This window comes from Xenopus laevis, chromosome 7L (genome assembly GCF_017654675.1).
Source record: "Xenopus laevis strain J_2021 chromosome 7L, Xenopus_laevis_v10.1, whole genome shotgun sequence".
Classification (NCBI taxonomy): Eukaryota; Metazoa; Chordata; class Amphibia; order Anura; family Pipidae; genus Xenopus; species Xenopus laevis.
The window spans coordinates 44,831,651-44,857,855 of NC_054383.1; the positions used below are offsets into that span (position 1 = coordinate 44,831,651).

Genomic DNA, 26,205 nt, shown 5'->3' on the forward strand with positions numbered 1-26,205 from the left:
TAATTAACCCTCGATATTCGACCATCGAAGTTAAATCCTTCGACTTCGAATATCGACGTCGAAGGATTTACCGCTATTCGTTTGATCGAACGATCGAAGGAATAATTGTTCGATCGAACGATTAAATCCTTCGAAACGAACGATTCAAAGGATTATAATCCATCGATCGAATGAAATTCATTCGATCAGAAATTTGCTAGAAAGCTTATGGGAACCTTCCCCATAGGCTAACATTGATGCTCGGTAGGTTTTAGTTGGCGAAGTTGGGGGTCGAAGTTTTTTTAAAGAGACAGTATGAATGGTTGAATAGTCGAACTAATTTTAGTTTGAATCGTTCGATTCGAAGTCGAAAGTCGAAGTAGCCAAAAATGTTCGAAATTCGAAGTATTTTTTATTCTATTCATTCACTCGAGCTAAGTAAATGTGGCCCCAAATGTTTCAATGATTTTCTAGTAGACAAGGTATGAAGATCGAAATTACAGAAAGATCTGTTATCTGGAATACCAATGGTTCCAAGCTTTCAGGATAACCATTCCTGTGCAAACAGAATATGTCCGAGAATTGTGAAGCTGAGATTAATAAAGATATTTGCCTAAGAGAATTGCGGGAGCATTATTTTCATCATTTTCAAAGAAAAGTAGTATGGCCTGCAGATTCTAGTATTCACAACATATGTTTTAGCCAATTATCATTGCAATTGTAATCAGTGAATTAGCTCTGCCATCCCAGCAGGCATGCCCCTGCCTCTCTCTTTCAATTGGTATAGGAGGATCACAGTAAGATCACTATTCTTGCCAGAAAACTAATGTTAGTAGGTTTGTTTGTTGTTTGACAGTTTACTGTGTATCTCACTCTACATGCCTAATGCTAAGAGAGCAACCTAAAAACAGCACAGAAGAATAAGAATACTTATTAAATACATATATAAATGCTGCTAATTCTGTGCACAAAATATGCTGATTAAATAAACAAGTTTTGAATGCAAAGCTGTAAGACTTAAAAAGGGGGCAGCCATTCACCGAAGTGATGCATTATGGGACGCAATGTCCCTCTGCTATCCAGCGAATGTATGCACCACAACACACAATGGTGGGCATGGTTTGCTTAAGTGTTAAATCTGGCCAGAGGTGCTCTGAGTTAACTTCAGCCTGCCCATATACTATATAACCCTCCGCTGTCAGCTCACTCAATGACCTACATAAGACAGAAAAGAAAATTGTATATAGGGTTGAGAAATTTTCACATGAAACAATGCCCATAGAGTTCAAATGGAGAAAAAAAATGTTGCACGTCAAAAAAATTAGTCGCCCATGGATTTTAATGCATTTCGGCGAATTTTAACCCGCAGCAAATTTTTGGCGACACGGGTAAAATTCGCCCATCCCTTGTCACTGTGGTCTGACTGCCATCAGAGAGATTGAATATGACAATTGAGCCAACTTTACCCACACAACGGATGACAACGGATGACAATGTCTTCATTATTTTTTTAAGTTCATTAAGTTTTTAACAACGTTCTCTCGTCCAAAGTCAGATTATGACTGGATGAAAAGGTTCTTTTTGAAAGCTGGAGATTGTTCAACTCTCTCTACTTGTTTATGGAATAGATTAAAGGGATACTGTCAGGGAAAAACATGTTTTTTTAAAAATGCATCAGTTAATAGTTAACATAGTTAATAGCTAAAATCCATTTTTTTAAAGAGCAAACTGATTTTTTATATAAGTATTTTTGAAATCTGACATGGCTCTAGACATATTGTCAGTTTCCCAGGAGCCCCCTGTCATTTGACTTCACTCTTTACGTCACTCTTTACTGCTGTACTTCAAATTTGAGTGATATCCCCCCACCACCAGCCGAACAACAGAACAATGGGAAAGTAACCAGATAGCAACTCCCTAACACAAGATAACACCTCCCTGGTCGATCTTATAACCACACTCATTAGTGAAAATCCAGGTCCCACTGTGACACCTGAAGTTATACTGAGTAGGAGAAACAATAGCCTGTCAAAAAGCAGTTCCATAGTGCTGCACTGACTCTTTCTGAAAGCACATGACGGGGCAAAATGACCTAAGATGGCTGCCTACACACCAATAATACAACTAAAAAAATAACTTATTGGTTCAGGAAATACATTTTAAATTTTATATGGCGGAGTGAATTATTTGCAGTGTAAACAGTGTAATTTAGAATTATAAACGACACCATAAAAATCATGACAGAATCCATTTAAAAAAGAACGAATACCATTTTACAAGTGGGGTTTCAAAACTTTGCACCCCCCAAGTGACTACTTTTATTTACCTGACACCCCAGGGCGGTTCTCCTATCAGCAGAAAACCACACCAGGACAGGGATCTTCTAGCAAGCACCACGGAGCGATCCTCTTCCTGCTTCTTTGGTTTTAAAATTCCCCGGGCAGATGCATGCGCAGTAGAGCAAAATAGCTGGCTTTTTAGTTAAAGTTTAGCTTCTCACTCTACTGCACATGCGCAGCCGCAAGAAGACATGAAGAAGCTAGAGGAGGCTCTCTCCATGATGCTCGCTAGAAGAACCCCGGGCCTGGGTGGTTTTCTGCTGATAGGAGCACTGGGGGGTAAGGCAGGTAAAAGTGCCTAACTTTTAGTACTCCCAAGGGAAACATTTTATTTATTTTCCTTTAACAGTATCAACTCTAAAATGGACCAGGTAAAAGCTTGACTTGCATTTGAATTTATTTGCATCCCTGATGAGTGACTGTCCCACTTTGCCCATATTAGGGTCACTTTCTTTTTGGAATTCTGTGAGTTGTATGGCACTGCATACGTCCTGAAAGTTAGTTAACTCAGAAAAGGGAAATTGGGGCTCTGTATACTAATACAAGTGAATGTTAGTTGGAGTGTTAGAAGGCAGTGTATTTTAATTGATATTGATATCCAAGTGTCAAATAAATCAAAGCATTGTACATGAAACACAGAAAAAAATCTCTAGCACTCGGTCTAACCCACACTGTGATATTGACCAGCTGCTAGAAAAACCCTTGTGCCAGATCTCAGTCTAACCTACAATCTAGAATTGACCAGCTCCTATAAACAATAAAGAACCAATATTAGGACACAAAGATTTAGAGAAGCTTGCTTTTAGAAATAAGCATTAAAAAAAATAAGATATTAGTATTACAGTTTGGCCAAAAAATGTAAGCTCATGTGCCACATCAAGACCACTCATTGTATGTGAGTCCTATACTATTTGTGAGCATTTTAAGTTTGTAGTGCATTTAAAATCAAGTCCCCCAGCAGCCAGTGTGACTGAGTAGTAAGACCAGTATGCACTAACCCTTAGCTCAGGAGCTCTAGTGAGAAAGCAGGGAGCTTTCAAGCCCCAGCCAACAAACAAACACCTGTGAATAATTCCCTTCCTACAATATCCATTAGCATTCTAAGTTTGTAGTGCATCAAAAATCAAGTTCCCCAGTAGACAATGTGACTGAGTAATAAGACCATGGTGCACTTCCCCTTAACTCCTTAAGCTATAGTGAAAAATCAAGGAGCTTTTAAGCCCCAGCCAATTAACATACATCTATAAACAATTCCTTGTTTTAAAGGCTGAATGGCAGCTATAGGCAATTTGGCAACAATTTATACGCGAAACACAGAAAAAAATGCCATCTCTCAGTCTAAACCACACTGTGGCGTTAACCAGCTGCTAGAAACACCCTTGTGCCAGTGTTCTGTCTAACCCACAATCTGGAGTTTAACCAGCTGCTATAAACAATAAAAAGCCAAAATTTGTACACAAAGAGAAATTGCTAGTGCACGGTTTGACTTTAATAATAAATAGTACAAAAATTAGGCCCCTCATTGTATGTGAGTCCTACAAAACATTGTGTTGGACAGAAAGAAAGACCTAACTTCAAATGTCTCTCCTCAGTGTCAGTCAATATACGTGTATATTCCATTTAGTCATAAACAGATCATGTTCACTAATGGATATAGGAAATGTTTTGATCAAGAGACCCCTCTGGATCATATTTAAGAACAAATATTTCTCAAAAGTGGCAAGTTCCCACCATAATTTGGTTTTTCTCTTTGAGAGATCTTCATACTTAGGAAATATTTTATTTAGTTTAATATGTTTTTCAGTTCTTATGGCTGTTGAAAAGACTGTTTCCAGTTTTTTTGACCTCTTAGAAAAAGAAACTTCCACAGTGTTAGAAATGACAGACTTCAAATACACAGTTAATATAACAGGTTACATCAGTTATTAATAATGCAAGAATGTACAAGCAATTTTTCAGTGATTTAAAGAATTGTACAAAGTCTTAAACTGAGTATAGAGTGTCAACAAACACACCGTGAGTTTAGACAGTATGCTTTGGGATAGTAGGGCCATCAAAGTGTAACTGGTTATGTAAATACACCCCTTATATCATTAATCAATTAATGCTTTATTAGTCTTCAGTCTTTTGTCTTCTGTCATATACACTATCTGGGTTTTTTCCCGGTGTCGTGCCGGCCCAGTCTAACTCTGGCCATTTAAGGATGGGAACAGTCAGAAGAAGAAGAAGGCAAATAATTCAAAAACTATGAAAAATAAATCATGAAGACCAATTGAAAAGTTGCTTAGAATTGGCCATTCTTTAAGGGTTTAAGGGAGCACAACATGATACATAGTAACATAGTAATTTAGTAAGTTAGGTTTAAAAAAGTGAAACGTCCATCAAGTTCAACCTTTTTAGTGTGTATCTATCTATCTATCTATCTATCTATATAAAGATATATATATATATATATATATATATATATATATATATATATATATATATAGATATACACATACATACATACATACATATATATAGCATATCAAGTTCAACCTTTTTATTGTATATATATATATATATATATATATATATATATATATATATATACATACATACATACATATATATATATATATATATATATATATATATATATATATATATATATATATATATATATATATATTTATATATATATATATCCAGAAGAAGGCAAGCACTCACAGGTCTTACAATGCAAATGGTGAAATTTATTAAGATGAAAAAGTAACTGACGTTTCAGCTAGCCTTCTAGCCTTTCTCAAAGTACAACACATAGTACAGACCAAACATTTAAACACCCAGTGGTGGGAAAACATAATTGATGATGTCATCAAGTGTCAGAGGGAGTGGACTAAAGTGAAGTGAATAGGTAAAGAATGCCCAAAAAATTATATAAACATTTTTATAGAATTAGGAATATCACAAGCCACTCGATATATAACGTGGTATCTTAATATGGAGGTAAAAATAAAAACAAATATCAAACTAAATGAATTGAATTGATATTGATATTTGTCTTGTTTTCTGTGAGTGTCACTATTTCCTGTATATATAATTGTTATACTATTGCGGGCAACCAGTCGTAAAAGGCAAAGGGAGGCAATTTCCCATCTCCCATCTCCATGAGTATTAATTTTTACTTGCGGTGATCGTATTGTGATGCAATGAAAAGTCTTTTTAAGGAGATTTGTTGCCCATGGTTGTGAAGATTTAATTGTGGCTGGCAAATCTCCCCCTGTGTCATCATATTATTAACAGAGGATCTCCACCCTAAATTATCTGTCTTGCTGTTTATGTTCTCTGCACTTCTGGTTCTGACTCCTCAAACAATGGAAAGCAGCCATCAGACTTTTATTATATTGTTCCAAGAGAGGCAGAGTACAGAAAGGCGTTAACAAATGCTGCTTTCGACTGCGAATTCAGATTCGGCCAAATCTTTCTGCCCAGCCAAACCAAATCCAAGTCCTAATTTGAATATGGAAATTAGGGGTGGGAGGAAAATTGCGTGACTTTTTGTCAAAACAAGGAAGTAAAAAATGTTTTCCCTTTCCCATCTAGATTCAGTCCGTTATTCAGCCAAATCTTTCGCGAAGAATTCAGGGGTTTGGCAGAATCCAAAATAGTGGATTCGGTGCATCCTTAGTCACAATACACATTAGGGCAATAGCATATAATACATACTAGGTGTGAATTACAAAGATCTGGTTTTTGACAGTAAATTTACATTTATCTTTCAAAGTTCAAAGTTCCCACATTTTGTTATTCACACTGAAGCAACATGATGGTCACTAAACTTGTTGCCTATCTCAATTACAAAAACACATTCTGGCCACCACATATTCCTGTTTCTTGACATGGATTTTAAAGTTGCATATAAGGCTTATTCAACAAGAGCAGGGATTGTTTACAATATGTTGCAATATATTTATGCTGGCCATCTATATCAAATTCATTCCTGGCCTGTCCTACACTCAACCTTCATCTGATTAATAATTCTATTGCTTCATTATACATTTTACAGAGGGACTAAGTTTCACCTGCAACTTTCAAGACTTGCTTTCCCAGACCAGGAATGAATTTGATGTAGTTGGACAGCTTAAACACATTGCAAAATATGGACAAACAATTCCTGTTTTGTTTAATGGGAAGGGCATTTTTTAGTAGCTTAAAGGAGAAGGAAAGGCTAAAAGTAAGTAAGCTTTATTAGAAAGGTCTATATAAATACACCAGTAAACCCTCAAAGTAATGTTGCTCCTCTGTCAAAAGAAACACCACATTTCTTTCCTTCTTTTGTGTACACATGGGCTTCTGTATCAGACTTCCTGCTTTCATCTTAAACCTCCAGGGCACGGCCTTGAGCATGCTCAGTTTGCTCCTTTCCCCTCCCTCCTCCCCTCCCTGCTGTAATCTGAGCCCAGAGCTATTAGCGAGCAGGGAGAGACTGAGGCAGGAAGTGATGTTACACAAACCAATATGGCAGCTGCTATCCTATACAAACACAGAACACTTCAAGAGCTGTTTACTCAAGTATGGCAAAGCATTCTGCAGAATAAATATAGTGTTATAGCTTGCACTATTGTGACTAATCTACTGGCAATAAACTGCTCCAGTAGCTTTCCTTCTTCTTTAAGGCACAACATGTCTCAGTGTCCTTAATATATTGATATTGGGTTCAGTGCAGAGAACCTCTTTAAAATTTAGTGGAGAGCACAACTTCCCCTTTATTGCTATAGATGATACAGGGACAGTGGCCAGCTTCAGGTTGTAGCTCCCACCCTATCCAGCTATTGTCAGGTGATCCCAGTGGTGGCCATTAAAAGCGCAACCATTTGGGAGTTTTAACCTTGCAAGGAAGCAAGTTGCAGGTAAAATGTACAATGAAGCAGTCAATTTCTTAATGAAAGTTGAGCGTAGGACTGGCCAGACCAGGGATGACTTTGATGTAGTTGGCCAGTTTAAATATATTGCAATTTATGGACAAGCAATCCCTGTTTGCAGGGGGCATTAAAAAAACAAAAATGATTGTCTCCCCCCAAATAGAGTATGGGCTCTATTAGTGCACATCTCCAGTAAGGGAAAGAAAGAAGGAAAAAAATGAAGATTTTATCCAGAATGAAGCGTAGGGCAAAATCGAACCTAAGGTGCATGACCGCTAAGGGCCACACACTTGCACTTCTACCCGGGGTAACAGTAAATAACAACAACACAGAATAAAAACTATTTTGCCATAGGTGCCGAGTATTTCAGCACTGGGAACCAAACACCTATAAGTATATGATACATGATTTGGTACCTCTCCAAATGCTGTGCTATGTTTGTTTTTATGGGATAGGGTATTGTAACCTTAAAGGGGTTTACATAAAATGTATAAGATTTTTTATAATTGTTGTTGCACATAGTTAATCATTATGCTGAGATACTCAGGACCTACAGGAAAATAGTCTGGCCTCACTTAAAAAAACACCTACTTTGCTTCAAATGAAAGTTATTTCTGAAGGGGTGGCCTCTGGTACGGTGATCCTCTTTATGGGTAAAAAGGTCCCCTGCCATTTGTCTATAATGTCCTCACAAATTCAAGCGGCTTCATCTGTACTTGTCCCCTCCCAGGTGCCTTTTTTGTGCATGCACATCAACCCGGCAGCCCAGCTCTTACCTCCTGCTCTAAACTGCCAGCCAGAGGGGTGATCAGAGACGTCTCCTGTGACTGATGGAGCTGACCCGCACGTTGCACTTGTCACACACCATCTGCGAGCAGCCGGTCCCTGATCTCATGCGAATATGCCCGGTTACCTCTGCTTGTAAGTCCCTGCAAGTCAAGCAGCTGAGCGATTGCGCTTGGGACTGAGCCTCAGGTAAGAGCTGGGCAGCCCCTTACCTGAGGCTCAGTCCCAAGCGCAATCGCTCAGCAGGAGGTAAGAGCTGGGCTGCCGGGTTGATGTGCATGCACGGGAGGTACCTGAGATAGGCGGGTGCTGGGGGAATTCCCCCAGCACCCGCCTATCAGACAGGACGAATTCCGGGTTGAAACATCGTATTTAGTCAGCCATTCATCAGAAACTTAGAGAGAGCCTCCTGGTACCGAATAAACCCGTCTTTCTTCCTACTTTTGTTGAAGCCCATAGAAGCGTCTTATTGCAAGGGGCCGTGTACATTTGCCTTGGAAATATTAATTGTAATACTTTTATTTTCGGGTAACAGTGTGGGGGCAGCAGGGCCGGTGCAAACTTCTATGTTTTTACTGCCTAAACACAGTACATGGTTTGCGGAGCATTACAGTCATTGTCTGCAGTCATTGCGGTCAGTCTCCCCAGCGCCGGTATCTGCCCCGCTCCATATAATCAGGCTCAGTCCGGACTCCCAAGCGAAATCGCCCAGCTGGTTCTCTTCAATGGAACCCACTGACATCGCCTTCCTACTGCTGCTGGATGAAGGAGTTTGAAGAGCTGTGAATATCCAGGGAGGAGAAATCGAGTGCTGCAGGATGGATGGTCGCCCTTTCGCCGTTTCTGAAGAGGACAGGAAGTGGAGTTTCTGTGAGTTATTTCTTAATAAAGGCTTTGCTATTTTAAATTTTAATTTGTGTTGGTGGTTTTTTTTCGTTCTACTCTAACGAAATTTATTGTAAAAGTTTTTGATGTTACTGGTCCTTTAACCCCTCTGATTGACTTCCTGGTGTGACCTTTGCCTGCCTGACTACGTTTATACTCTGCCTGCCCCGACCCGGTCTGATCTGACTACTCTATTGCCTAACGCCTTGTACTACGACCTTCTGCCCAAAGACTCTTTCTAAACAGTCGTGCCCCTCTGCCTATCCAGAATCTCTTGCCTTGCACCTCTCGTTTAAGTCCTGGTGGCATCCAAGTAGCTGAGGGCTCCTCCCGAAGCCAAAGGCGGTCACACTACAGGTGATGCATGAGCCGAGACCAGGGTGCTTGGCATTTGTTCTGGTGTCGGGTGCCGACCTTGACACATGCCTTTTCTTTCCCACCTCAACAACAACAAAAAGGTTTTGCTTTGCAAGACGTTCCTTGCTTACAATATACTGACGATCAAGCAGTATTTTAAAGACTTACCATTTTTGTTCTGTGTTTAACCCTGTGAAAGGCATTTCCCACCTAATATGTTTCAGAGATGAAACGTATACATATAATATAGATATATTTAGACACCGAGTTGGCCCGAATCCCCAAGGAAGTTGAAGCTTATCTTTTATGGTGATACTAATAATAAATGACTCATTACATTTTTCTTTTAAAAATTTTTTATTTAGCATTAAGATGATTTGTTCTTTTCATGTGGTTTGGCCCACCACCCACCCTAAACCATATATATTAGTTCTTGTTCTAGTACAGCTTCATTTCTTGGTATCAGGTTTTTCTGTTTGGCTTCTGTTCTTTTTCTTTCTTTCTTTCTTTCTTTCTTTCTTTCGCATTAAGATGATTTGTTCCTTTCATGTGGTTTGGCCCACCACCCACCCTAAACCACATATATTTCTTTCTTTCTTTCTTTCTTTCTTTCTTTCTTTCTTTCTTTCTTTCTTTCTTTCTTTCTTTCTTTCTTTCTTTCTTTCTTTCGCATTAAGATGATTTGTTCCTTTCATGTGGTTTGGCCCACCACCCACCCTAAACCACATATCTTTCTTTCTTTCTTTCTTTCTTTCTTTCTTTCTTTCTTTCTTTCTTTCTTTCTTTCTTTCTTTCTTTCTTTCTTTCTTTCTTTCTTTCTTTCTTTCGCATTAAGATGATTTGTTCCTTTCATGTGGTTTGGCCCACCACCCACCCTAAACCACATATATTAGTTCTTGTTCTAGTTCAGCTTCTTTCTTTCTTTCTTTCTTTCTTTCTTTCTTTCTTTCTTTCTTTCTTTCTTTCTTTCTTTCTTTCTTTCTTTCTTTCTTTCTTTCTTTCTCATGCCTCTTCTTCCACATGCTGTTTTTCATTCGTAGCAGTTTCACTCAGTGCTTCAGGAGAATCAGAGGCATGATATAGCTCAAGAAGAAGAGAGTGAAAAGTAAAAAGAGCACAATGACTGTTGCAATCACGCACTCTCTATGCTTGAATAATTGCCTGATGTTGCGCCATCCAGTAAATTTAAGCATTTTAAAAATGGTCTGGAACCAAATAAATGACGTTTCTGGACGGATTGGTTCACTCAGAGTTGGATTTGTATTTGGGGGATCTCTCCCCTTGCCAGCTGCTCTTTCTTCTGCTTCTTTCTCCGTAAGGACCTCTAATGTCAGTTCAACTTTGCCTGTTAAACTGTATTGTTCATTCTTTTCTATATAGCATGGCCACCATCCTTTCATGGATTTCTTTTTAAACAAAGAAACCATCTTTGGCTTGTGTATTAACTTCAGGGAACACTTCTCCGGTTGTGTTGCTGGTATAATAACATTGTTTAAATCCAGCTCAAGGCATCCTATGTAGTCATCTCTGGAGAACTTATCATTATCCCATATCTGAACAACAAGTTTGGGTGGCAGCTTTATCTCTGTTGCATCAAGACTCCATACGTGTTCCTTTTTTGAAATGATGCACTGTTGTTGTGTTGGGAGGTAATCAAATGGAAAGACAAATCGCCAGTTAAAGTTGCCTTCTCCATCCAGAGATGTGTAATGTACATCTGTTCTCTGTTTATCATCTTCTTTGCCAAGAAGCCACCCTTTGACGTAAATATCGCTCATTTTCTCTCCAAAGTTAACATCATCAAGGATGACATCTTTGGTGTTCCAGACAATCACACGTAGAACATATCGCTTAGGTTTGCGAGGGGTGATATTCACAGCATGTCCCGGAGGTCCTAAGTTTCTTGGGAAAATATCCACCCACATTTCCACTCTTCCTTGTGGAATGTCGGGTTGGCAAGCGCTGTACAATGTCCTCGTCTCAACATGTTCTGGAACCATTCCCTGATTACGAAGGGCTTGTAGAGCAAGGCATTCACTTGCTGGTCCAAGGAATTTGTGAGCTTTTTCAATACTTGCTAAAGTATACTGCGACCCAGAAAATATCAGTGTTCTCCCGTCATCTTTATAGACAGGAGGTTGTTTTGCTCTACATCTGGCTAAGTTCTGTAGGATTTCTGATGGCTTCTGCTGATCTCGCCATTGATTTACTCCAGATATGCAGTAGGTTTCTGGCAGTCCGCAATGGCTTCTAAATCGAGAAAGGAGTCTGTTTTCAAGGTCGATGGTTGTTTCACCGACTTTGTCATCTCCTGATATCGCATCATAGTCATAAACAGAGATTTTCAGGTCTTTGTCTTGTGGTATAATGCAGCTCAATTCGTACATTCTTCCGAACACTGGATTTAATGTGTTGGGTACATAGTTCTCCCGGTCTGTAACCACATTCTTGTTCAAGGTCAGTTTGATATAAGGATCACACAATCCATTGTTATCCTTTGGCTGCAGGTCTATGCCTCTCACAATGTAAACCCGCACAATGCACTCCTGAGGCCCACTATCAGGTAACTCACGGAAGTATTGTGGAGGTAGTGGGGCATCTGTATCCTCTGGGATCTGATACATACAGAAAGATCCCTTAAACTCTCCTGCAACAGTTGGCTCATGATCATCATATGTAGCCTTCCCTGTATATAGCTTGTATGTTTGACAGAAATCTGTAAGTCCGAGGAACTCTGGGACTCTCTCTAACTCACAGTCGTACACTTTTAAGGTATCATATTTCCTCTGAGTGTACAGGTCAGCCTTGTCGTGTTCTCCTTTAGAGGCAAAGTACTTTGCCCACCAATCGACATCATCTTGCTCCTCTTTAGCTAATAGAGTATCTTCAGCATCTTCCATATCTATCACAACATCGGGACATGTAGTGATAGGTGCAACTCTAATGTCAGGAGCATAGTCTTGATTCATGGTGCAGGGATCACAGTGGAATTCTTCCAGCTGCTCAATAGTACCTTGCCCTACAACTTCTTTCCTTCCAAAATACTTATTGGCTATAACTTTTATAACAATGGGTGGAGTGTATCTTTCTTCTTGTGGTAAATACACTTTCATGAAGAGAACTGTACACTGGAAGTTTGGATTCCTTCCCAATATTCCAGTTATCGCAGCTTCAACCATTTCTCCACCACATTCTACAATAAGAGTTGCAGATCTTGCAGATTCCAAATGACTTATATTTCTTAGGCCCCAAGTAAGTATCTCAATGCCAGTTAGCTGTAGCACAGGCCGAATTCCTTCTGGCACCATATAAATATTTGGCGCCCTCTCCGATGGAAGAACAGGAAGAATGCATCCATTGTTTTCTTGAAGCAAAAGTTCGGCGGCCACAAGAATGTCGCCACAGTGTCTTTTTCCCATTGTAACCGGACACCAGAAAAGTTTTGGGGTGTCACTTAGATTTGGGTTCAGCTTCACCATTGGGAAAAATAAGCTTCGGCCAAGGAAATCATCTTCTCCCCCTGGGTCACTGTCATATAGTTCAATAATAATGCTAGGGGGATTCTGCTCTGTTTCATGGGGCTCTCCATAAATTTCAATGTCACTAAAGACTAATGTTTGGTCCCATGTTGGATTGAGGGTACAGTTAATTATTTGTGTCCTCTTGCTTTGGTAAAGGAAAGAGACGTGAGCATATGGATCTGAAAAGCTGTCTCTATCCATTGGAGTGAGCCCACGAGCCTGATACAGGTAACATCTAAGATGGTACGTGTAAGCTCTGTCATATGTACAGGAAACAAACGGAACATGCTCCCTGTAAAAGTCTCTTTGGTCTCCTTTCTGTTGATTTACATGCACAAGATTGCCTTCCAGGTTAAATATGGAAGATGTTTGACCACAAGAGACCAAATTTCTTATCCAGCGCCTTCGACGGAAAGTGTCAGTGCTGCATTTCTTCGTATGAAATCTCCAGCCTGACACTGCAGCATACTCCCATCCATTGTCCTTCTCTGGTGGCATAACCTCCTCTTTGGGAGTAGAGACTTTAGATCTCCTGCACACCAGCCTTCGGCGTCGGTGAGTATGATACGTCTTCTCTGATGAAACCCAGTGCTGTGGCTGGTTATCAGGAGAGGAAGCCTTTCCATATTCCCATCCATTTTCATCCACAGCCCGGTTAACATCACATCTCCACATATCGTCATCCCACATCCATTCAAGAGGGCAGTCAATTTTATCTGGTGAAGACAATATTTCACCAGTAGCATTAGTGTATGCTTCTTTTGGCATTTCCCATTTTCCATTTGAAAGCCGCCTCTCATGTTCAAACACTTCATCCATAATTTCTAGGTGCCCGTTATAATCTTCATGTGGTAAGCTCCTTTCATTGTCGACCTGCCAATCGCTTTCCCATTTCCAGCCTTCAGGAACCACAAAGCTTTTCTTTTTTAGCTTCACTGTTCCGGTGGCATCAGAGAATTTGTAGTGGTTTAGCAGGAACCTGGAGCTCCATTTACCTGATAACCGTGACTGATTTTCATACATTTCCGCATGAACACTAAAAGTTCCTTGCCTGGAATTGTTCCATTCACTCTCTGCTTCAGACAGTCCCAGCCAGAGGCTCACACGCAACTGAACTGGAACATGCCTGCCTTCGCTCTTGTCCAGAGGGAACTTAAGAAATATGGTTTGTATCTTTCCGCAGAATTTGCCACATGCCTCTTCACCAGTTTTGGAGAAGAGAATTTGATGGGCAGGGATACGGGCATAGGCCACTCTCTTTTGCTCCTTTATCATCCAGATGATGATGTCTGGCATACTGTTTTGTGGCTCTTCAGACAGCTGTTGTAATCTGTCTATCCATTCCTCAATCATAGGTAAAGTTGACTTTACATCTGTTACTTCCCTTCTTATTCTAGTAGCTGCCTCCCCGATGTGGGTTAGGGCAGATATCCGAAGTTTTTGCCGATGCACATCTAACTCATTAACATGAATCTTTCCATCCATAGAAGGCAGTGGTTTCCTGATATCTTCAATAAGCTGGTCTAATAAACTGTGCCATATTGAAACCACTTCTGTCTCTGTAAGAGTTGTTTGTAGTGCTAATTTCAAGGAAGATAAGCCAGATTGTAGTCGATCCGTCAGCGCAGAGAGAATATTCACTGCATCCAGACGATGGCTTATATCTTCCCAATAAGGTGTTAATGCCACTACAGGTTTTGAGGCATACCATGGTAGGTAATAGTAGACATTGCCATCAAATAGAGGTTGTCTATATTGTGTTACTGATGGCAGTGCCTTACATGTGCTGTCAAATTTGTTGCCATAATTGCCAATGCTCACTTCAAACTGTATGGCTTCACTGGCATCTTGCAGCATAGTAGCAGAATGGAATACTGCGCACAGGCTATATTTCTGCTTGAACTGGTATTTCTCAACTGCAAGAACATCCTGTTGAGAGATGTCTTCAATCCTCTTTGTGGAGTCATCCAGCGTAGAAGTAAGCTCCACTAAGATCCTTCCTCGATAAGAGATACCTTCTCTTCTTCCATAATTCAGTTCATCATAGTGGTCGGGATAGCATTTGAACTCCCTTGGACTTCCGTACAGGTTTATATAGCTTGGTCCAAAGGTTGGTAAAAAACCGTCATTTAGCCCAGTTCCTTCTAAACCAGTAGCTGGTAAAGAAATCTTGGACAGGGCCAAGTTGGCTGTTCCCACTATGTCGTTCTTATTTGCTCTGTCCCAGTCATACACTCTAAGCCTAATATTGTCACACATTGATGGAATCTTCATAGGCAGAGTGATGGCTTGATTCCATATGGGACTGCAACTGTCCTTAATTATTTTCGTTTGTACCTTCTCCCCAGCAAATGCAACTTCTATAAAAGGATCTGCTAAATTCTTCTTGTCACCATTTGACTTGAAGAGTCTCTTCATGCTTCTAAAAAAAGTATCATCCATCTGGGGAATATCATTAGCTCTGTAGATTTTAACAACAGACGTTACAGTCTGCCGATCTACCCCACTTGTTAAAAGTAGATTCTTTTCCACATCATCATCTTCATGGTGTCCTGTCGTTTCAGTCGGTGTCTGGTCTCCTCTTCCAAGGATAAAGAGGCTTATCTTTAGATAGCCTCTTGTTGATAAGCCTGTATCTTTAGGATTACTCAGTACAACCCATTTTCTCATAATGGCGTGACCTGGTTCATCATATATGAATCCAGCATCAATCTTAAATTCACCAATAAGGCTGTCTGCTCTAAATGCACGAGACCTAAGTGCCTGAATGGTTATAGGCTCCATACGCAGATCTGAAAGTGATCGACGCATGTCGTAAGTCAGCATCTGATTAAAAGGAGGATTATTGCCACGTGATATTCTCGTATGTTCAGTCTGGTGTCCAATTTTAACCTTTACAACTGGCTTGATATTGTTTCCAATCAGCCGACGTCCTTCTATTATCCGAACCAGAATCTTAAATTCTTGAGCATTTCCATTCTTCTTCACTCGTGTGGGAATGTAAATTGGCTGGTTGGTTTGCTGTTGTGTTTGCTGCTTAGGAAGGCTAGGAATTCCACTCACTACAGCTCTTCCTTCCTCAGCTACAATCTCAGCAACTTCGTGAGTCTGATGAGTTTCCTCTATCACTGGTTTCTTTGATTTTTTATTGAATAATTTTCCTATAATCCGAAAAGGTTTTTTAATAGTTCTGGAAAATGTTCTAGTCTTGGAGACCTCCATCTTGTCAACTGATGGTGATGATCAGATGATCAGATGAAGATCAATTGAATATGATTAGACTATGACACAAAGGTAACTAACTATCTGTGCCAGTAGTCTCAGATGAAATGATCTCTGAGTTGGCTACACCTGTATTTATGGCACAGTTGTTACTATGGCAACCCAGGTGTTTGGGATAAACAGTATTGTGATGTCACAATTGTTGCCATGGCAACCCAGGTGTTTGGGATAAACAGTATTGTGATGTCACAATTGTTGCCATGGCAACCCAGGTGTTTGGGATAAACAGTATTGTGATGTCACAATTGTTGCCATGGCAACCCAGGTGTTTGGGATAAACAGTATTGTGATGTCACAATTGTTGCCGTGGCAACCCAGGTGTTTGGGATTAACAGTATTGTGATGTCACAATTGTTGCCGTGGCAACCCAGGTGTTTGTGTTTCAGCAGTAAATGATGTCACAATTGTTATTATGGCAATCTGGTTTAAACCAGTCTAAACTAGTCTAGTTGAGTCTAATCTAGCCAGCTATGTTTTAAATAACAGTATAGTGTGTGTAAGAAACTACCTATAATGGTAGCCATAAAAAAAGACATAAAAATAACCTCATCAAGGTTAACTAACCCCCAGTGGGAGGGCTAAACACCATATTGGTACTGTTATCAGTTAATACTGTACAAACATAATATAATCTACAGACATCATTATTTTTGTTCTCAGTCCAAGTTCAAATCAAAACTTAGAAAGCAATGCATAAATGAAATACACAAACAAAATATACATCATAAGGGAACTATTGACAGGAAATGTAACTAATGAGAAATATAATTAATAATGAAATGATGTTGGATTGAATGTAAATTTAGAAGTAACAAGTTACATCATGTTCATTATTCATGCCTAAATGGAATCTGGTAGCAAAAGTGAAAATCCATTTCGTTTGCAATTGGAATAATATTTTTGTTAAATATACCCTTTTTTATCCACTTTTGGTCAAGGAACACCCTCACACACATATAGAAAAATGTTATTGGAAGAGCATATGGAAGTGTTTAACTACATTAGTCTCAGTGTTGATATGTTCACGGGCCCTGTCTGGCCCACATGTTTTTGCCAATATTCTGACACGAAATTAAATTTATCAAGTGACGTGTGTTACAGTTGATAGATAGATGTTTTATCTTAAATGTTTCTTTTGTGGTATTGGAGGAAAATTTGTCTCCTACTAGTATGTACTAAAAAGAAATACATTTATGTGATCCACATTTAAAAGAGCTCTTGTGAGTTAGCCACGTTTGTTTCTTATGGGTATAGATCATACTGCAGGAGGGCCCAATGACCAAAACGGTATGTGCACGTTTTTTTACACACTTACATACATTTTATACACTTACACACATATTTTCGTAAAAATTGCCAATTTTTTTATTTATTTTGTACACTTATTTTGTACACTTCTGCTCACTTTTGCACACTTATTCACACACACACATACACACACACACACACATATATATATATATATATATATATATATATATATATATATATACATACATATACATACACTTACATGCATTTATTTATTTATTTTTTACTTTTTCATTTTACTCTTCTTATTTTTTGTTTTTCACCTAAAAACTGTTTATTTTGGCAGAGTGACTATTGGATCAGGTATTTTGACCACTAATTACTGAGATCAGTTTAATTGGTTTGGGCAAGAAGTAGTTGGTTTGGAGTAGAAAGACATGAATACCCAATTTGTATATGTTTTTCTGGGGTGAACGTACTTTTTTCTACCTTTGCCCCCTACATAACTATGTAAATGTATTGATTTTGCAGTACCTAAAATGACAGACCATATGGAGGGTCTTCATTTTGGGGCCCCTATATGCCACGTGCTGAGGTACACCTATACATATGGGACATAAAACTGTTCAGAGGCTTTCATATTTGGGGTGATTTGTATTGATACCTAATAGTAGGGAATGTGGGAAATAAGATGCTTCACGCTGGTAGTTTTGAGGCTATTTTTTGAAATGTCCCCAAAATTTCCAGGTTTAGGAAAGGTTTGCAGCTTGGTGCGGGGGTCTTCATTTTGGGGCCCCTATATTCCAAGTGCTTAGGTATACTTATACATATTGGACATAAAACTGTTCAATGGACTCCTGGCAATCATATTTGGGGTGTTTTACATTGGTACCTAATGATTGTGGGATTGGTGAGTGTGGGAGATATGATGCTGTAGATTGGAAGCTTTGAGGTAATTTTTCAAACAATTCACCAATTTCACCAATTTCTAAAAATATAACTTTAGGATAGAATTGCTACTAGGTAGTTTGGAGTAAATAGATATATTTACCCATTTTTGATTTGCCAGAATCTGCTCTAATAATGCATAGTTTTCTAAGGTAAACCGACTGAGTGGAATGTTTGGCCTTGAAATCAAAGGTATGCCATTTTGTGGAGTGGTGCTTTGGAAATTTGGTAGTGTACTGCTTAAAGATTTTGATCTATACAAGTGATAAATCAAAGGAATAAATTAAAGGTGTATTTTAAGACCAATGTGTTCAAAAAGTATATAATTTATTTATCAAACAAAATTCTTAAAATCTGGCCGGCCAGGAACACAATAAATAGATAATCAGTAAAATTACATAAAAACAATTATCAAGTTAGTCCAGGTGGGTGGTCACTCGTTTAAATTTTAATAATACAATATATACTCCTTGGTTATGATAGGTGCTTGCCCCATTTGTGAAATAACAAGGAAGGCTGTGAGTAAGTTCTCCAACTTGGAAAAGTTTTTTTGTGTGGGGTATGAGTTATAGTTCTCCAATTTGATGAATAGGTATAAGGTACTTTTCTCAGTGGATTATCAAGCTAATTTGTATAAGGCTGTAAATGAAAAATGGGTTTCCAAAGGGATTTGCTGTGGCGTCCCCCACTCCCTCTTTTTTTCCAGCTGTAAATGCCCCCGAAAATAATTTAGGACAAATTGACTGGCTTGAAAGGGGTTAAAAATCATTAAAGTTCGAACACAGGTGTCTAATTATTAAAAATTGGCCAGTTCGAATGTTACGAATCAGATGTGAGGGGTAAGATAAGGTAGAGGAAGCCTTAAGAATGGTAGTAGCGGGACAGGCAGCTGAGAAGACGCAACCTAGGGCACTCCCGGGGCTCCAACACTTAGCCAGACCCAATCCTCCCCACTAAGACCACCACTCACCCACTGAGACATTCCGCAACAGCCGGGGAACTACCCGCCACCTGTTACAGGCAAAATAAACTTCCTGGCGCAAACAGAACTGGAAAAGGCTTAACTGCGGACCCCATCTGAGGCCCGACTGAAGCGCAGTCCCCGCAAAAACACCTGGGGACCCCAGTGGAAGTTATCATAGGCACAGTGGAGAGCAGCAACAGTGGGGTGAGTGATCTTGCAGCCCTGCGGGCCCCTTCTGCAGCCCGCAGTAATTAATGTGCAGCAGAGCCAGTACCCTGAGTCCAAATAAACATTAAAGGGATACTGTCATCGGAAAAAAATTTTTTTTTCAAAATGAATCAGTTAATAGTGCTGCTCCAGCAGAATTCTGCACTGAAATCCATTTCTCAAAAGAGCAAACCGATTTTTTTATATTCAATTTTGAAATCTGACATTTTGTCAATTTCCCAGCTGCCCATGTCATGTGACTTGTGCCTGCACTTCAGGAGAGAAATGCTTTCTGGCAGGCTGCTGTTTTTCCTTCTCAATGTAACTGAATGTGTCTCAGTGAGACATGGGTTTTTACTATTGAGTGTTGTTCTTAGATCTACCAGGCAGCTGTTATCTTGTGTTAGGGAGCTGCTATCTGGTTACCTTCCCATTGTTCTTTTATTTGGCTGCTGGGGGGAAAAGGGAGGGGGTGATAATCACTCCAACTTGCAGTACAGCAGTAAAGAGTGATTGAAGTTTATCAGAGGGGTGATAATCACTCCAACTTGCAGTACAGCAGTAAAGAGTGATTGAAGTTTATCAGAGCACAAGTCACATGACATGGGGCAGCTGGGAAATTGACAAAATGTCTAGCCCCATGTCAGATTTCAAAAATGAATATAAAAAAATCTGTTTGCTCTTTTGAGAAATGGATTTCAGTGCAGAATTCTGCTGGAGCAGCACTATTAACTGATTCATTTTGAAAAAAAATGTTTTTCCCATGCCAGTATCCCTTTAAGCCCACAGCAGGAACTACACACAACCAGCACCCTCCAGTAACAACACTGGGTGACTGACCCCCTGCCAATCCGAGATGTAACCTCAGGATCAAGCCAGGACCCCCCTGTTTTTTTGGGGGGGGTTTTGTTTTTTGTTTTTATTAACTATTCTTGGAGCACACAAATGGTAGTACTACCGGCTTCTATAGCACTTCCTCCCAATGGGTGATCATAAGGCATAAGACAGCTCCTCATCAGTGTAAATGTAGAAACCAACCACCAATCCCTGATTAACCGTGCCCGGTCTAATAATCTGTCAAATTTGCCGAACCTCAAACGCTACTTTGATAATCCTGTATCAACTTAACTGCGATACATCAAGACCAAAGGGAAATATGGGCAAATATGGGCCAAAACTAAAGAATGAAGCGGCATGTGCATAGCTCCCAACAAGTGCCAGATAAGGAAGGAAATAGCGAGTTGCCACCAATCTCTCCTCAGTCTGATCAAGCACCCCCTGAACCAACACTAAGTGAAGTACTAAGGGCTATATTGAAGAACCGTACAACAGCTACTGCTCAACTTGAGGAACTTAAAATATCACTGCTGAGACAGGATTTGCAAAATGTAAGAAAATAATACTTGGTAAACAAAGGAGGTATTTAAAAATTTTCTTTTATATAGTGTATAGCAAACAAATATATATCAGACAAACTGGTATATTATGTACAACAATATTAGCACAAATACACTTGCCATTGATGAGAACACCCCGACGTTTCGGCACTATAGTCTTTCCCCTTGACATAGTGCCGAAATGTTGGGGTGTTCTCATCATTGGCAAGTGTATCTGCTCCCTGTGGTTTGTCCCTTTTTGCCTTGATCTTGTAACTTGGTGGTATGTATGTATTTGTGCTAATATTGTTGTATTGTTGTGATATACAAGTTTATCTGATGTATATTTGTTTGCTATACACTATATAAAAGAACATTTTTAAATACCATCTTTGTTTACCAAGTTTTATTTTATTATTTATATATTCTTATATATGATTTTGGCTAACTGACTGTGGGGTTATCCCAGGGTCATCTGCACCTCATATTTCTTAAAAAAAAGCACTTTTTTCCCTTTTCTAATACTGGGAGTGCCCTCCATTAACTTATAAAGACCAGCTACATATTCGACCCACCGCTTTTCAATAGATACTGGTGACCTAGTAACCAACAACTGATCCGCCCTAGAACATAGCGGGTAAGAATTGCACATGTCATACCCCATCAACCAGGTACACCAACTTCAGTTACCTGTACAGTTATCAGTGACTATGGGACATACAGCTTTTTGGGTGGAAATTGAACATCCAGTACATTATAATGACTATTCTCCAACCTGGCAGATCACTAAGATACACTCTAACCGGGCCAGGAGGAAAAATGGACACACAAGACCTACTACTAGTTACATTCCAGGTTTAAGATGGCACCCCACTACTGACCGTTTTCAAGGTCTACAGTTATGGGTATTAGGCCAACCCAAGTTTGGGGGGTGGGTAAGGTGGGAATCAGGGAAATGTTAAAATGTTGTTTAACTTTTGTTTTAACTATTGCTTTCCTTTGTCAACAAATAGTTACATAGTTACATAGTTACATAGTTAAATTGGGTTGAAAAAAGACAAAGTCCATCAAGTTCAACCCTTCCAAATGAAAACCCAGCATCCATACACACATTCCTCCCTACTTTTAATTAAATTCTATATACCCATACCTATACTCAGGGCCGGCCTTAAGCCGATTGGACCGATTGGGTCCAATTGGGCCCCGCGCTCTTAGGGGCCCCGCACTAGCCAACCTTACACAGACATCAGAATCTTTCCTTCAGAAGTCACAACGTATTCCCAACCTATACGCGTAACACAGCATTAATTAATCACCACAACTGGACAGATGAAACTCGCCTGAAAAAGGAGCTAAATCTTCTGATAGTTCGCTACAATTATTTATGCCCTCTCTCATCTGTCTAAGAGTTAAAGCCCCGGTTCTGCTCTCAAGAATATGATGTAGAGGCTGCAGAGTGAACTATGACCTTTCGTCCAGCCAATCACATTCCGGCATAGAAGAACCGGGTCATAAACACTTTGAGATAAGAGATCAGCGATTGCTAGTAATATGCAAGTGGCTGCTGCACCGCTGCTTCTCCTCTGCATTCCTGCGCACAAGATCATAAGAAGAGGGGTACGATAGCTAAGGAGGAGGTAAAAAAATTAAGAAACCGTCATAAAAGAACATTAAGATAGAGATTTAAAAGCACAGTTGATGAGTAAAGTAAAGTGAAAGTAAGTGGGTAAAAGTTAAAAAGGGGAAAAAAATTAAGTGATATTATAAAAAAGGAGAAAAAGCCACAGAATTACAGAAAAGGAAACAAAGCACAAGGTGTTTTTTAATTTCACTAAAAATCGATTCCTGCACCAGAATCAACTGGGCTTTTGTTATAGCTGTGATAGAGAAAAAATTTAAATATCTTCCATTCGCAGCTACTTTATATAATATTGGCAAAACCAGAACTGAAGCCCTTAAATTAAATACCTTGGGGACCCCCTAACAAGAATTTCCAATGCTAACAAATCCCCACCAGGTTCATTTCTGCAGGCAGAGTATGGCACACACAGATAGACGATGACACACACACAGAGAGCATAGGGCGGGCAGAGTATGACACACACAGAGTATAGAGCAGGTAGAATATGGCACACACAGGTAGCATAAGGCAGACAGTGCAGGGGCGGACTGGAGCCTTGGGGGCCCACCGGGGCTGCAAGCGAAGGGCCCTCCTTGCAGTCCCCGGGGGCCCCCTCCCGACGTCCTTTTCTCTTGCCCACGGCAGACAAATACGCTGACACAAAGAAATGTGTGCACATACGCAAAATACCGATATGCGCGCACATGCGCGAACAGCTTTATTTCTTTATGGGCAATCGAGGGGAGCAGGTCTGGCCCAGTCCGACACTGAGACAGTGTATGACACACACAGGGAGCATAGGGCAGGCAGTGTACGACAAACAGTGGGCATAGGACAGGCAGAGTATGACACACACAGGGAACATGTGGAAGGCAGACATGGAAATTTATCAGGACTTTGTGCCCCTTCAGCAGTTTGTCTGAAGTGTGAACAGGTGAACAATGTAGGCACTTATAGTCTTGGTCTAATATGTGAACAGTATACAGGTATAGGATCCCTTATCCGGAAACCCGATATCCAGAAAGCTCCAAATTACGGAATGGTTGTCTCCCATAGACTCCATTTTATCCAAATAATCCAAATTTTTTAAAATGATAACCTTTTTCTCCATAATAATAACACAGTAGCTTGTACTTAATCCCAACTAAGATATAATTAATCCTTATTGGAAGCAAAACCAGCCTATTGGGTTTATTTAATGTTTAGATGAATTTCTAGTAGATTTAAGGCATGACGACCCAAATTACAGAAAGATCCGTTATCCGGAAAACCCCAGGTCCTGAGCATTCTGGATGTCAGGTCCCATACCTGTATATCTTTAAGGGTGTGAATAATGCAGGATTTTACAGTCTGAATTTGAGGTGTAAACAATGCAGGGCCAGTTAATCTGTCTAGTGATACCTTTTATACGTTACACCAGTCATAGCAGGCAGACTTTCATGTGGGGGCTACACAAGGGGGTTGCTGGTTGGATGCTCATGGGCTGCCAGTTGGACAGCACTGTAAAAATGGCGAATGGGGGAGCAGGAGAGACTGGGAGAGAAAATCTAATAATAGAGATCAATAAAAGAGAAAGTGAGCAACACTTGCACATTTTGTTTATTTTTATCTATAATGTATATGATTGAGGGTCTGTGCCCTGCATTGCTTGTGTACATCGCAATGCCCTGTTGGCAGTGCAGTTGTGATATAACTGTGCTTTGTTTATAATCTGACAACATTGTGCTTATCTAGTAGTTACAGTGTTCAGCATGTGGCAAATTGTGCCATGAAGTGCTGGGGGCAATGGAACAAGGAAGAGAGGTAAAAAGGCAGGTTTACAGCAGCAGTCAGCAGGAGAAAGAGCTACTGTAGGTAATGGAGTCCGTGTTGTGCCAGCCAGCTATCCAGTCTAGGGGGCCCCACCACAATGGTCCAAATAGGGCCCCGCACTTGATAAGACCAGCCCTGCCTATACTAACTATAGAGCTTAGTATCACAATAGCCTTTGATATTATGTCTGTCCAAAAAATCATCCAAGCCATTCTTAAAGGCATTAACTGAATCAGCCATCACAACGTCACCCAGTAGTGCATTCCACAACCTCACTGTCCTGACTGTGAAGAACCACCTACGTTGCTTCAAATGAAAGTTCTTTTCTTCTAGTCTAAAGTCTATCTCTGGTCATATCTTTAGAACAACAAACAGTGCCCATACTGCAATCTCAGGTATACCCCTTTAAACATGTCAACCTTTAACATAATTTAGTGGAATATCAGGGGCCTTAACTCTAAATTTAAGCATAGCCTGATGCACAACTATCTCAAAAAGCACAAACCCTCTATCCTCCTTCTGCAAGAAACATCTTACAGGGCAAAAAATTCTTTCCCTAAAGAAACCCTGGGTGGGATGGTCCTATCATGCTACTTTCTCCACACCTGCAAGGGGAGCATCAATTCTAATCAGGAAAAACATTAACTTCTCACTAAATTACAGATACTTTATTCTCCAGGGCACGTTGTGTAATAAACCTATCACCATTGTTAATGTATATATGACCCCACCATATAATGGGGCCCTGTTAGACCAGATTGACACCAAAATAGCAACCTTGTGTATCATGGGCGACATCAACTCCATAATGCACCCCCTGGCAGATCGCCTACATACTCAAGACCCGGGCCCAACTAAACTAGCACAATGGGCGGATGCCTTTAGCCTTGTAGATGTTTTGAGATGGAAGCTCCCAGAGGCTAAAAAATACTCTTGCTATTCAACCACACACCATACCTTCTCAAGAATATATCTAGCACTTGTAACTACTGACATCCTCCCTCTCATTCATAGGACGCAGTTCCTACCACACATTCTCTCTGGCCACTCTCCACTCCTGCTCTCCCTCCATTGGTCCACTTCAGTGGGATCTAGATTGTGGAGATTAAGTCCTTTATGGCTGAATAACTATACAGTACGGGCGGCCAACTCTGAAAGGTATTCAGACTACTGGGAACAACACATAGACTCTGCCCCCCCAGGCAATTCTATTGGATGCAAGTAAGGCGGTAATGCGGAGAGTACTGACGAGAGCTATAACACAAGCACGCCGACAAACACAAGACATAATAGAACAAGCAGAAGAAGAAACAGAGCAAGCAGAAAACAATTATACTGCAAACCCGTCACCACAGCCTTATGTAGTCCTAAAATCAAAACGCAATGCCCTAGAAAGTTTTCTGAGTTTTTTGAGCAGAAACCACAAACTCATCGGATATCGGTAGGGACATCAGCACAGACACTGGGACCTTCCCCATTGACTTATACAGGACCTTGAGAGATTTTAGATGCTGGGGTTTCGGATTCAGACTTTTAAGACCATCAGGCTTTAATAAATTCCGAAAAATTCATAGTTTTTCTTTTAGTCCGAAAACCACGAATTATTCGAATTTCAGATATTCAGAGCATAAGAAATAACCCCCTAAATCTCAACTACCATTTGTAAGTGCTCTTATAGTTTCTCTGCTTTAGACAAGAACAGGATGGTAGAAAACACTAACAGAAAGCTTTAGCTAGGCTGCAAGTGTGACTGTGCCAGCTGAGCTGAGACACATACTCATGGTTATTTCAGTCAGAATTTTGCATTGCCACATTCCCAAATGCCTGCTAATTCTTTCTCTGTGGCATAAGCAATGGCCCAAAATATGTCTATATGTTTAAGATTTTAAACACCCAACTGGTTGGGTACATACAATTGTTTACCCAGAGATCTAGTCTTTTTAGCTAATAAAACTCTCTTGGGTAAAATGCAG

General features: G+C 40.0%; 1 protein-coding gene across 1 annotated transcript; it reads right to left on the bottom strand.

Moving 5' to 3' along the window:
- Positions 1-10,258: 10,258 nt before the first annotated feature.
- Positions 10,259-16,074, bottom strand: LOC108696272 (myoferlin). Its single transcript, XM_018225496.2, has one exon. It carries the CDS (start codon positions 15,991-15,993, stop codon positions 10,300-10,302), a length of 5,694 nt encoding a protein of 1,897 aa, XP_018080985.1. The 5' UTR covers positions 15,994-16,074; the 3' UTR covers positions 10,259-10,299.
- Positions 16,075-26,205: the final 10,131 nt, after the last annotated feature.

Excerpts from the sequence above, each read along its gene's own strand:
- LOC108696272 (XM_018225496.2), bottom strand. The coding sequence starts at position 15,993 with ATGGAGGTCTCCAAGACTAGAACATTTTCCAGAACTATTAAAAAACCT.